This window comes from Malaclemys terrapin, chromosome 1 (genome assembly GCF_027887155.1).
Source record: "Malaclemys terrapin pileata isolate rMalTer1 chromosome 1, rMalTer1.hap1, whole genome shotgun sequence".
In the NCBI taxonomy this organism is placed as follows: Eukaryota; Metazoa; Chordata; order Testudines; family Emydidae; genus Malaclemys; species Malaclemys terrapin.
In genome coordinates, this window is record NC_071505.1 from 222094269 (window position 1) to 222106810 (window position 12542).

General features: G+C 39.6%; 1 protein-coding gene across 8 annotated transcripts in view; it reads right to left on the reverse strand.

Moving 5' to 3' along the window:
- Positions 1 to 349: 349 nt before the first annotated feature.
- TBL1X (transducin beta like 1 X-linked) overlaps positions 350 to 12542 on the reverse strand; it is a 257104-nt gene continuing 244911 nt past the window's right edge. For all 8 annotated transcript variants that reach the window (XM_054008060.1, XM_054008051.1, XM_054008085.1 and 5 more), the window contains 5 exons: positions 8919 to 8993; positions 6941 to 7068; positions 5591 to 5756; positions 4517 to 4618; positions 350 to 3970 (listed from right to left, as the gene is read on the reverse strand). In XM_054008060.1, coding sequence (XP_053864035.1) covers positions 3944 to 3970; positions 4517 to 4618; positions 5591 to 5756; positions 6941 to 7068; positions 8919 to 8993 — 498 coding nt within the window. In that variant the 3' untranslated portion in view covers positions 350 to 3943. The remainder of the gene's footprint in view (positions 3971 to 4516; positions 4619 to 5590; positions 5757 to 6940; positions 7069 to 8918; positions 8994 to 12542) is intronic.

Below are 12542 nucleotides of genomic sequence, written 5' to 3' on the forward strand. Positions count from 1 at the left end.
TGGTTGTGGTGCCTCACCTCAAGCAACGTGGTGGAGTTAAAGCCTTGTCTATGTGAGAAAATTATACAATTTAACCACATTGATTTAGTTAGCCCCTTTTTATGGACACTTATTTTGGTATAAAAGTGCTTTATACGCATTTCACTTAAGTTGATTCTTTACCATCTGGACTGCTCAATATTTAGTTATGCCCCCTTTGAAATAGAGTGTTTTTTAAATAGAAGGGCCATTTGGGGAAAACAAAATTCTACAATAAATATGCTGCATTCTGACACATTCCTCCCAGCTCCTGAATGTGGGAAGCAAAAAGTTAATAGCCAAGAAAGAAAAAGGAACAACACGCGCAGAGTTCTCTAATATCAAAATATAGCAATTTATTCAAGACACTGAATATGATCTGTTGATTCTCTCCTTGAAACAAATGAGCTACAATACACAAGGTGATTTCTGAGAGAGTGCAGGTGGAGGGGAAACAAAATAGGGGTTGATGTTGTTTCAACGGAATCTGGGAAATGCTGAAATGAGAACCAAGTCTGGCTGCAAGTCTGACACAGACAATAAAAACTGCAGAAGCCAGAATTCAAAATTTCAGTGAGTGGCTGAAAGAACATTTCTGCAATTGACAAAGAACCACAATTAAAAAAAAAAAAAAAAAAAAGTGAAAAAAAAAGAAAAAGAAAAAGTAAACCCCAAAACCAAAGCAGACCCTTACATTTGACAAAGTGCACTTCACTTGGCTCTAAAATTACCTAGGTTTGTTTTTTCTTTCTTTTTAAAAACAAATCAAAAGGAAATTCCTAAGATGTAGCATGGGGTTAGTGCGTGTTTAACCCTGTAACTGTCAGGCCCTTTAATGCCCCACAAGGGACCCAGTGTTTTCTACATTAAAGATGCAGTAACCTACATTAAAGATGCAGAGCTTGAGCACGTATTCAAAGGTTGCCATTTTATCTCAAGGCCAGTTCCATGCAGCCAGTAAAGGTACAATTCCTGTAAGCCTCCAGGAAGGTTAATGGGTCAGGCTGCAGAAGGCTAACAAAATGTGTATGTATACAGAATTCTTCTTTGGGACAACAGCGCCTTTCACATGTGAGAATTTGATACTTGCCAAATTCTGAAACTGTGCTTTACTTGCCTTCTTTCCTTTATGTAACTCAGCAGAGAGAAGATGGTGCTAATTCAGATGATTTCAAAAACGAAACATGCTTTTTTGACACCCACAAAGTATCTCCCAGTTAAAATTCCTGGAACAGGCTCCATCAGATTTAGATATGTCTGTGTAGCAAGAAAGCCAGGCAACAAAAGCAACTGAACTAAAATCACCTATCTTGACATCACCACATCTTGATGTTTGGCCGGTTCAAGAGTCACGCAAACTGCAGACCCAAAAGAAGCATACTTCTGAGCATGTCTTCTGCAGCCCTGCAAAACAGATGCTGCTTTCCTGTTATCCTTGAAAATTCAACCCAAGGCTACCAGGCATCATAGACACAGGCTTAAAATGCTAACCATAAACACACACAATGCCACTAGTGAGTAATTCTCTAACAAGTACTCTTTTTCCTATCTTGAGCTTAAACAGGTCAGCCTAGGCAGCTATTATAAAACAGTTCAAAAATGTCATCTGGGCATCCTAAAGTCTAATTCTCTACGGATTTATTACCGCAAGGAAAAGAACCCACCTTCCATTCTTTGGGGGTAAAAAGGAGCAATAGCAATTAATAACCAATGTTCCACATAAACGTTTCTACTTCAGCACTGAAAAATCTTAATAGTTTAATTCTTTTAAGTACTTTCTGATCTCCAATGGTACATCACAGGGCTTGCAATGTGTGAGCCGTGGTTAGTTCCTGTGAAAAGGCCAAGATACTGTCAGTGTGTCATAGTAAAGAGAGAAAAACCTCAGATGAAATAAAATATTAATTCCATATACTAAGTAACTTGGGAATTTTCACACCACTTCAAGCATTATGGGTCAGGGTCTTACAAATTACTCCTGTTGGGCAGCCCCACTGAAAGAAACGGGTGAGATTCTGTGCGGCACCTCTTGAGAGGCACAGCACTCTACTCGCTATGGAGGTGCTATGGTGGCTTTAAGCCACTTTTGCACTGTTCTGATCCTGGGCTACTCCACGGGATGGAGAGGGCCCTGGCATGGTTTAGCTCTTAGGGCCTGTCTAAGTTATGGCCACCTCCTTGAGCTGCTCCATGGTCTACAGCACTGCCAGGAATCTCCACAGCACCGTATGCTGCAACCCTGCCCACGGCACATCTTTTCTGCCCCCCAACCCTGTGCCCTCTGTCATCATGATTTGCAAAGCATCCCAGAAGGCAATCCGATAGCTGTCTTCTGCAGTGCCTACACGAGGGGAATCCAAAGGGGAAGGAGTGATCCTATTAAATCTCTGGTAAAAGTCCCATTGACTTAATGGGAAGAGGATCAGCCCAATGTGATGACTAGTGGAATGAGGTACTAGTCCGCATGGTCTAGATAATACTTAGTTCTCCCATGAGTGCAGAGGACTGGACTAGATGACCTCTCAAGATCCCTTCCATTCCTATGAACATGACTGAGAGTGACAGAATGCAGCATTAATATGAATTTGGGACCATTTCTCCAGGAAAGAGCATACACAATTGTTTTCCTTTAACTATTACAGGTATTTGGGTATATGGACCCAAATATATGAATTCTGTATATATAACCTCAAACTTCTGTATTCTTTTAATAAATGTACATAATCATACCACTACAAAAATAAAAATTAGTCCATGTAAACTTCTGGCTGCAGGAAGAGGTTATTGTTGCTTAAAACCTGATAGTTGTATGAAATGACATTTTCTTACAGCACTTTATGAGACAAAGGAGAGGAAAATGATACTGCATCTTTAATGTACCTTGGCTTCCACTTGAGTCATTCTTTTGCTTGAATTACACAAAGCAGTCTACGTTTGGTGGCTATTTTAGGCTTTTAAAATTATGTTTAACATAAAAAATATTTTTTTCCAAAAATACACTGGGTTCTTTCTCTTAAAAGTCATCTTTCGCCTGTAAAAATCTTCCCCAGCACTGCATTCTTCTATAAAGCACTTATTACACAATTTGCTGAAAGTGCCCTTGAGATGCTAAGATCTGAAGCATGGAGGATTTTAAAAAAATAGGCAGGGCAGGAGGGAGGGCGGAGAAAGAGGAGAAGCAGACTGTCGAAAGTTTTTGTTGTCATGTCCAACTGGCTGCATCTACTGTGGGCACACAGGAGGGGGAAGGAGGGAGAGAGAGAGAGAGAGAGAGAAACAAGAAGGAAAAGGGAAGGAAAAAGAAAAAGAAAAAAAATCAGTTCCAACCTAAGCCCGGGATACTCCAGGACATAATATTCCAGCTGATAGAAAAACCACTGAACAAAAAAGTAGTCTAGAAAATAGAAAGTGTTGTGATTACAAAGTTGCGCATGTCATCAGTACAAACTGGTCTTTGAATGTCCTTTGGGAGAGCAACTGTAGTGTCCAAATTGGAAGGAAAAAAATACACCACCACATGGAGGAGGATTTTTTTTTCCCTTTTGGTTTATCACAGCATTTTGCTTAGTTTGTTTCTTTATTATTATTTTTTGGCACAGCTTTTTTTTTTTTCAGCCATCAAAGCAAGTTCTCAGATGCAAACCAAACAGTGCAGTCTCTAGTTGGTGGCTTCATGCTTCCAAGGCTGAATATTCCAGGTGAAAACCATACTCTCCCCCTTTGAAGTGACTGTGTTTTTACTCCTTGATGTGGGTTATGGGCAAAATACTAGACTTCTGTGGCCAGGGAGAGTTGGTTTCATTGTACACACTAACTTTTTTCAAGTTTGTACAGTTCTGGAGCTGTTAAGAATAGTTTTGAAGAGTGCTTCTCCCCACACATTCACTGCTGGTCCATTTGAAATTTCTTCTAAAACACTTCACCTTTACTTCCGCAGATCTAGAACACAAACCTAGAGGTGTAGAAAGAAAAGACCCAAGAGTTAGAAACATTTCTGAAGGCTATTCTGGATTCTTAATGTGTGTGCGCTCAGGTTCTAATCTTATAATAAAGTAATTTACCAATAAGTTAGATAATGCATCATGGAATACTGACTGGGGGAGAATTCTGCATTCACCAGCTAATGAGCTGGAAGATGTAAAAGTTGTTTCTCATCTCTACTTGTTATGGTTCTGCATGATAATCTGCAGGATTTACACTTCAAGGGTCATGGAGGAGAAAGAAACAGTAGTGTTTGTGTTTCTTTAATCATAAACATATTTCAAATAAAGGGTGGCAATCAAGGAACTGTGCATTGAGGGGCCTGATATAAAGCCCCTTCAAGTAAATGGAAAGACACCATCTACTTCATGGGGCATTGAACTGGGCCCTAAATAAGGGAACACACCCACCCACCTCTGAGCTTTGTCCAGAGAAGGCAACAGGGCACAGAACTTGTGTTGGCCTCGGCACAGGATTTTCCCCAAAATATTTACAATGAATGAATACAAATGTTTACCGATCCATCTGATGCACTTGCTCCCACTTTGTCTCCTCTCGCATTCCAACAGACTTCAAAGATCCCTCCAGTGCCTCTGTAGCTATGTACTAGAGTTCCGCTCTAGAAAGCAAACCAATTTGCAAGATTTGACTTTTAAGATATTTTATTTTTATGTGGGCACTTATGATTGTGGGTTTGCTATGAGGTGCATTGGTGTCTACACTGTGAGGCACAAATACCAGGGGTGAAATCCTGGAACTATTCAGGTCAATGAGAGTTTTGCCATTGACTTCAATAGGACCAGGATTTCACCCAATTGTTCTCTGAAGAGTTGGGATCCATCGTGTATACATACTTGTCTGTAGCCCCATCCCAAATCCACCATCCCCACCGACTGGTGGGAACCACACCAGTTTCACTGCCAGGAGGGTCCCTGCGATTTCTAATACAGAAAGAAATATTGAAAATTCATGTCCTGAACATTTTTACTTCTTAGGGGAAAAAAAGAATGCTGTGTACAAACAAGCATAGCTCAAATCATTCAGCTTGTTCCTGGAGCAAGCACTGCTAGGAAGTCACTATGAGCCCCAAAAGCTTTCTGAGCATTAGTCTGCAAAGATGTAACTCCAAGTTATCGCAGAGCCCTGTTATCCTGTAAAATATCAGCTCCATGAACCTGTGCAATGATAATCTCTTCACAAATCTGTAGTACTCTTAAAAAATTAGCCCTGTGCATATCTGAATCTCAAATGAACCCAGCTTGCTGCTCAATAGGAGGATCAATCATTTCTAAAGGCTGCTGCCCTGGCAGCTTGACATGCCTCATGTGCCCAGTGCAGTTTCCTCTACACACTAACATAAAATGGAGACAATTGATTTTCTTGGCACAGTTCCATGTTCAATGAACCTTTGGCAAAAATGTGAAAGGACAGGCACCTCATCATCTCACACCATCAGCTCAAACGGTTTTCATGCCACGGTCAGGTTCACAAATTCAGTGCATACAGATACATACATTTTCCATTTATCATTTCTGTTATTAATGTTTCAGCTAAACCGCTTTTCATTAGTGTATGTGAATCAAACGAGTACCTGAGTATTCCATATATGGACACATTTGTCAAAGGACCCACTGGCCAGGTATTTCCCATCAGGACTAAAAGCTACACTGTAGACAGGTTCTTGATGTTTGGTTAATGTATGAATGCAGACTCCTCGTTCAACGTCCCACAGCCGAACAGTAGAATCGAATGAAGCACTACAGGAAAGAGTCAAACACAAATGAGTACTGACCAGGGTACTAGTTTATCTGCAGTTTGCAAAGATACTGTAAACAACTCGTGAGGACACATCTCACCTACAAACAAATGTGCACCAATACTTCAAACAGGAGAGGTATAGAAGGGCTGAGATCTGTCAAACCCTCTGAAGTGAAAGAAATTTATTACGGTGGATGTGTGTATTTGGAATTTTTGGCTTCATTGAGGGGTTTTGTGGGTAGCAGTAGGAATATAGGACTTGCCTTACTGGATCAGAGCAGCTGTTCATCTAGTCCAGTATCTTGTCTCTGACAGTGGCCATTACCTGCTACTTTGGAGGAAGGTTGAAGTAACTCTGTAGTGGACAGGTATAGGATAACCTGCCCCAGGGAAAGTTTCTTCCTAAGAGGATTTGGTCTCTTATCTAACAAATGAATTTTGCTTCATATTCTCTAGCATAGTGGTCCTTTATCTTCTTTCACCCTCCACCCAGAAGTCACTCGCCGTTTCTTACCACAATCCACCTAAATCCAATGTTGTGGACTAAGAGAAGACCGGTGAAATCGCCTGTATTGTACAAGAAAATCCCAAACCCAACAATCTTCCTTCCAAACAAAACAAAACAAAACTACTTGACCAACAAAATAAATAAATAAATTTAAGAGACAACGTTGCTAAAATATCATACAGAAGATAAAGTCATTATGTGCCAATTAGCTAATCAGTCCAGTGGTCCAGGCATCTATTGACATTACTAAGATTAAACAGATGTCTAAAACTGGATGAAGTTAAATCTTGAATGGACTTCTTTAGGTGAAAGTTGTTCTACACCACTTAACAGAACTATAAAAAAAATATCAGTATCTATGCAGTTTTGCTTGATGGCCCTCATTAGAGTACATCCAGTGGTTTAATGGACTGCCAGATCCATATATTATAGGGCTTCAATTAAACATATTCATTTATATAAACCAGATACCTGGGTGTTGGGTCCAGTGGCAACTGTAACATTTTTTTACTAAAGTAGTTTGTTTAAAAATTAAGCACTATATGGCTTCATTTTCCATGTTTGTTATACGTTTCCTCCCTCTTTGGTCAATCCCCTCTCATCCGCTAAAGGAAATTATTTTCAGTTTTATTTGCCGAGAGCCTAGTAAAAACCACCAGTAGGAGAGGATGTTACCTTGCTAACATGATGTTGGAGTTTGGGTTGCTGGTGCCTGGTCCTGTAGGACTCCATTTGATAGTATAAATCTCTTTGCTGTGAGCCTGAAGGTCATGTACACATGTATCTTGCTTCATACTCCAAATCTATGTCAGGTGAATCAGGAAAAAAAATCAGCCATGTACCTAAACTTTGCAATCTTTTCTCAACTCCTGGCTTTCAATCCTTCCTATTCTGTTTGTATATGACAATTGTGTATATATTGCAAAGGCCTTGGAAATTTAACTGTGTTCATTCACTAGATCAAGAGAAGCTGACAATTGTTGCCCTGGCCATGGAATCTAACCTGAATTTATATTACATGTTTCAATCATAGTGTGAATTTATCAAAACCATTTTAAGTATGGCTTAGATAAATCTTGATTGTTCCAAGCATCCTGCTGGTATTCTGATTTGTTTTACTGATGTCTTTAATAACATGTTTGATGGAATCAAATCAATAATTTATGCACCATTATGCAAGGCAATATTTCAATATCCGAATAAGAATAAGTTGAATGGAAATTACATGTTTTATAGTGAAACTGCTTTGCAGCTGCCTGACAAACCAAAAACCCTCAACTAATCTTTAGGGGGGAAAATAATCCAAAATTACAGATATTCAGTGGTAGAAAGATACTGGAAAAGCAATAATGCTCAAACTCACTGGATACAAATTAGCAGCAGGAGAACAAGCCAATGTGTTTGTGAACCACATATATAGCAGTATCAGAGGGGTAGCCGTGTTAGTCTGGAACTGTGAAAAGCGACAAAGAGTCCTGTGGCACCTTATAGACTAACAGACGTATTGAAGCATAAGCTTTCGTGGGTGAATATCCACTTCGTCAGATGCGATATTCACCCACGAAAGCTTATGCTCCAATACGTCTGTTAGTCTATAAGGTGCCACAGGACTTTGTGTCGCTATATACAGCAGTGTAGAATCACTAATGAGGAATGTGAGAACACAATCTGGAAATAGCACATGCTTTGGGGCATCTAAGTAACAGAAAGCTGTGGAGAAATGGGGTGAAATTCAGAGAAGAGCAACCGAAGTGATTAAGGAACTGGAGGGGTTGATTTCAGAGAAAATCATTAAGAGAAATGACTAAATATGGATAAGTAATTTATTAAAATGTATATGGGTGTGGGTGAACAGAACCACCATCTAACAAATATCTGAGGTATAAAGCACCAAGGAGTTAGAGGGTGAAACTGAGCAAAATATTATTTAGTCTTAGTCTACAATTTATAATTGTGAGATCCTTTTAGGGTTTGTCTACACTTAAAAGTTTTGCCCCTTTAAATATACTGATGCTTATACTGGTACAGTTTATTCTGGTTTGGGAACCAAAATAAAATACACTGGGTAAAGCATCTTTACTGTGGTATAACTCCTACTGCACTAGGGCTTTTACCAGTATAACTACGTCAGAAAAAAAAAAAAAAAAAAAAAAACCACACTCCTTACTGACAATTATATTTTTTAACTATTGAGTGCGGATGAGGTTTTAGACTGGAACAGTCTTCCAGGTGAAATGGTGAAAACCTTATTAGTGTATTTACTGTAAATTACGGTGGTTAAACACTTGTTAATGTACAGTGAGAATCAATCCTGTGTTGGCAAGGAGACAGGATGACCTAAAACATGGTCTTCAGTTCAAACTGCTATAATTCCATGACAGTGACATATTAGACAGTAGATCCTAATAGAAATAGCATGCTTCAGTTTTCTGTCTGCTTCTCTTTGTTCATTCTTATTTCACTCAAAAATGGTAAGATGAAACCACCATTCATGCAGAGAGTTTTAATAGTATGGTAGCATCAGGCGGGGGAAAAAATGTAAACAGAGACAAAAAGGTCTTCTTTAACAACATGAATGAAAAACCTTATAAAGTAAATTTCTACTGGGGAAAAATACTAAGCAGTCTGGAGGCAAGCCATCAAATTACATTACCTTTAATGTCATATCATCAGAGCAGGATGCTAGTAGCATACCAGAAGGGTCCCATTTAATTGCATTGACTTCATTCTGAAATAAAGATTGATTTTCTATGTGAACATTCCAAGTTGCCTGCATTGTGCCTGGCACCCAGCAGAGGGCACTCAAGTGTTATTACTCCAACAAGTGAAACTATTGAAAATTACATTACATTCTTCAGAGTAACAGCCGTGTTAGTCTGTATCCGCAAAAAGAAGAACAGGAGTACTTGTGGCACCTTAGAGACTAACAAATTTATTAGAGCATAAGCTTTCATGGACTACAGCCCACTTCTTCGGATGCATATAGAATGGAACATATATTGAGGAGATATATATACACACATACAGAGAGCATAAACAGGTGGGAGTTGTCTTACCAACTCTGAGAGGCCAATTAATTAAGAGAGAAAAAAAAAAAAAAACTTTTGAAGTGATAATCAAGCTAGGCCAGTACAGTCTGTACTGGCCTAGCTTGATTATCACTTCAAAAGTTTTTTTTTTTTTTTTTTCCTCTTAATTGGCCTCTCAGAGTTGGTAAGACAACTCCCACCTGTTTATGCTCTCTGTATGTGTGTATATATATCTCCTCAATATATGTTCCATTCTATATGCATCCGAAGAAGTGGGCTGTAGTCCACGAAAGCTTATGCTCTAATAAATTTATTACATTCTTCATTACCTTACATGTGAACACATCCCTTTTCACATCCCACTATCCAAATACATACGAGGAAGGGAAACCAATTTTTTGGTGTCAATGAATGATCCACACAATTAGCTACCATGTTCCTGACATAACTGGTGTCAGGAGTAAAGTCTGGCAATCATCAGATTCTTCCCACATGACAAAGTATTCAACAAACCCTAGTCTCAGACCATTTAATGGTGCAATAATTACAGTACAGACCCATTTATGGGCGGATGTCGGGAGTGAAGCCGTCACGACCGCGTGTTAATGGACCGCGGGTTAAGAGGGCCATGCTGAAAAAAGTGTCTATGATTCCCTTAGAAAAAAATGCCATTATTGTCTGCTCTTTCATGCTCACATTTTTTTTTCTTTCTTATGATGTCTGTCATTCGCTGCAGATGAACGAGTTCGATATTTTCCGCATTTTGCTCCTCCATAAATCTTACAACAGTTTCTACAGCACTAAGGGCTTCTGTGGGCGAAATTTTGACCTTTTCACCGACATCCTCGTCGTCACTGTCATTTAAGGCTAGGTCTACACTACCCGCCTGAATTGGCGGGTAGAAATCGATCTCTCGGGGATCGAATTATCGTGTCTCGTCGGGACGTGACAATCGATCCCCGAATCGATGCTCTTACTCCACCAGCGGAGGTGGGAGTAAGCGCCGTTGACGGGGAGCCGCGGAGGTCGATTTTGCCGCCATCCTCACAGCGGGGTAAGTCGGCTCCGATAGGTCGAATTCAGCTATGCTAGTCATGTAGCTGAATTTGTGTATCTTAAATCGACCCCCCCCCCCTGTAGTGAAGACCTGCCCTAAGCCTGCGTTATTAGAATTCTCGCCATCACTTTCGCGGTCCGACGTAGCCTTGCAGACGTTAATATTTCTTCCTCGGACAGAAATTCTGAAGTTGGGCAATCTTGATCCATCTCCAGCCACTCAGTTATGATTTCAAGCGATGTATCCAAACTAAAATCTTTTATCATTTGAAAGAGAAGTTTACCTTTATCCTCTTTTGTCTGCGTGTGTGTTTGTAGGATGTCTTCTTCTGAAAATCCTTCAAAGTCTGGCTCTGAATCAGTGCTGGAGTTTTCCGAGTCTGAGCTGTCTTTGACAGAAAAGGCATCACTGAGAGCCTTCATCCAGCAGTTTTCAATGGACTTTTGTTTTACTCCATCCCAAGCTTTTTTAACTAAATAAATAATTTCCTTCATGTTTAACTGTTTCAGGAATTCGGAAATGCCTGAAGACGTGCATGACACGATCGTCGAAATCAGCTCCTGTCTATAATTGTTTTTAAAATTCTGAATAATGTCCTGGTCTAAAAGTTGAATTTTTGATGTTGTATTGAATGGTAGGTATAGCACTCGAATTTTTCCATCTCTTGATACCAGTGATTCGGCCAGAGAATGGGCTGGACAATTGTCAAGTAGCAAAAGTGCTTTGGCTTCGAGTTTCTTCGACCGCAGATGCTTACGAACAGCTGGAACAAAGCTGTTGTGGAACCAGTCGTCGAAAATGTTTCTCGTCATCCAAGCATTTTTGCTGTTAGCATATATTACTGGCAGTTTGGCTCTATTGAGGTGATTAAAGCAGCAAGGGTTATGAAAGCGGCCAATGAGAAGAGGGGTAAGCTTATGACTGCCCGTCTTATTACTACAAAAAAGAAGAGTCACACGATCTTTTATCTTTTTAAATCCAGCTGTTTTCTGTATCTCGTAATTAAGAGACAAAGTCTTATCAGGTAGCAGTTTTGCAAATAAAGCTGTTTCATCACAATTATAAAGTTGTTCTTCGTGGTAGTCTTCATTTTGTAAAATAGATTTTAACTCAGCGGGAAACGCATTTGCGGCCAATTCATCAGCTGATCGGTTTTCTCCAGAAATCGATACCTGTGCTATGCCATGACACTTTTTAAAACAACTTATAAACCCCTTGCTGGCTTGGAATGATTCACCCCCCCATTCAATTTCCAAATTTTGTTGCTTGGGCTTGAAGAATTGGCCCACTTAGCAGCATTCCTTTCAGCCTTTCCTGAACAAACCATGTGTGCATGGCTTTGTCTATTGTGGATTTTGCTGAATAGCGCACACGTTTTCGCTTAAGTCTAGTGGCAGAATAGATATTTTGTACAAAGTCATTCAGTTTAGATTCATTTTTTAGCTATCCTAGAGTTGATTCAGCAATCCCAATATCTTTTGAAACTTTGGATGGGTTTCTCCGCTATTTACTCGATCTATTGCAGCTAGCTTTTCTTCTACAGTGTAGGAATGCTGACGTTTGCCCTCTGCCATTATATTAGGCTTACGGTTAAAATTTTCAAATGTAGTACAGTATATATATTACTATATAACTACAGTACTACTGTATATTATATATCTCTCTAGTGTGACAATGACTAAGCGTGCGTGATATGTCTTTACCAATATCGGTAAAGACGTACAATACAACATGTTTCCACTCCGAACTTCCTGTCGATTTCTGTCAGTGAGTTAATGAGCAAATCTATAGTGCTACATAGCAAGTTCCTGTACTGCATGTTAACGAGTCTCGCGTGTTAAACAGGTAACACTGGGAGGCATGGCGCTACTGTGCATTAAGCAGATTTGTCTGTAAACGGGTCGCGCATAAATGGGTCTGTACTGTAGATAATTTAAAACAATTTCTGAGGTTGACATTCCATTCATCTAACAAATACCTTTTCTTAAGAATATATATGCATATACATATGCACACACACACACACACACACACACACACAAAGTTCTTCGGACTGTTCTCAAATAGTGCAACTCTCCAGAGGTGCTTTGTCTATACCAGTGTGTGTACTAATGTACTAAGACAAAATGCAACTTGGAGCATTAGCTGGTTTGTGGTCTTTAAAACTGGATCAACTTCAAAACCACCTTTC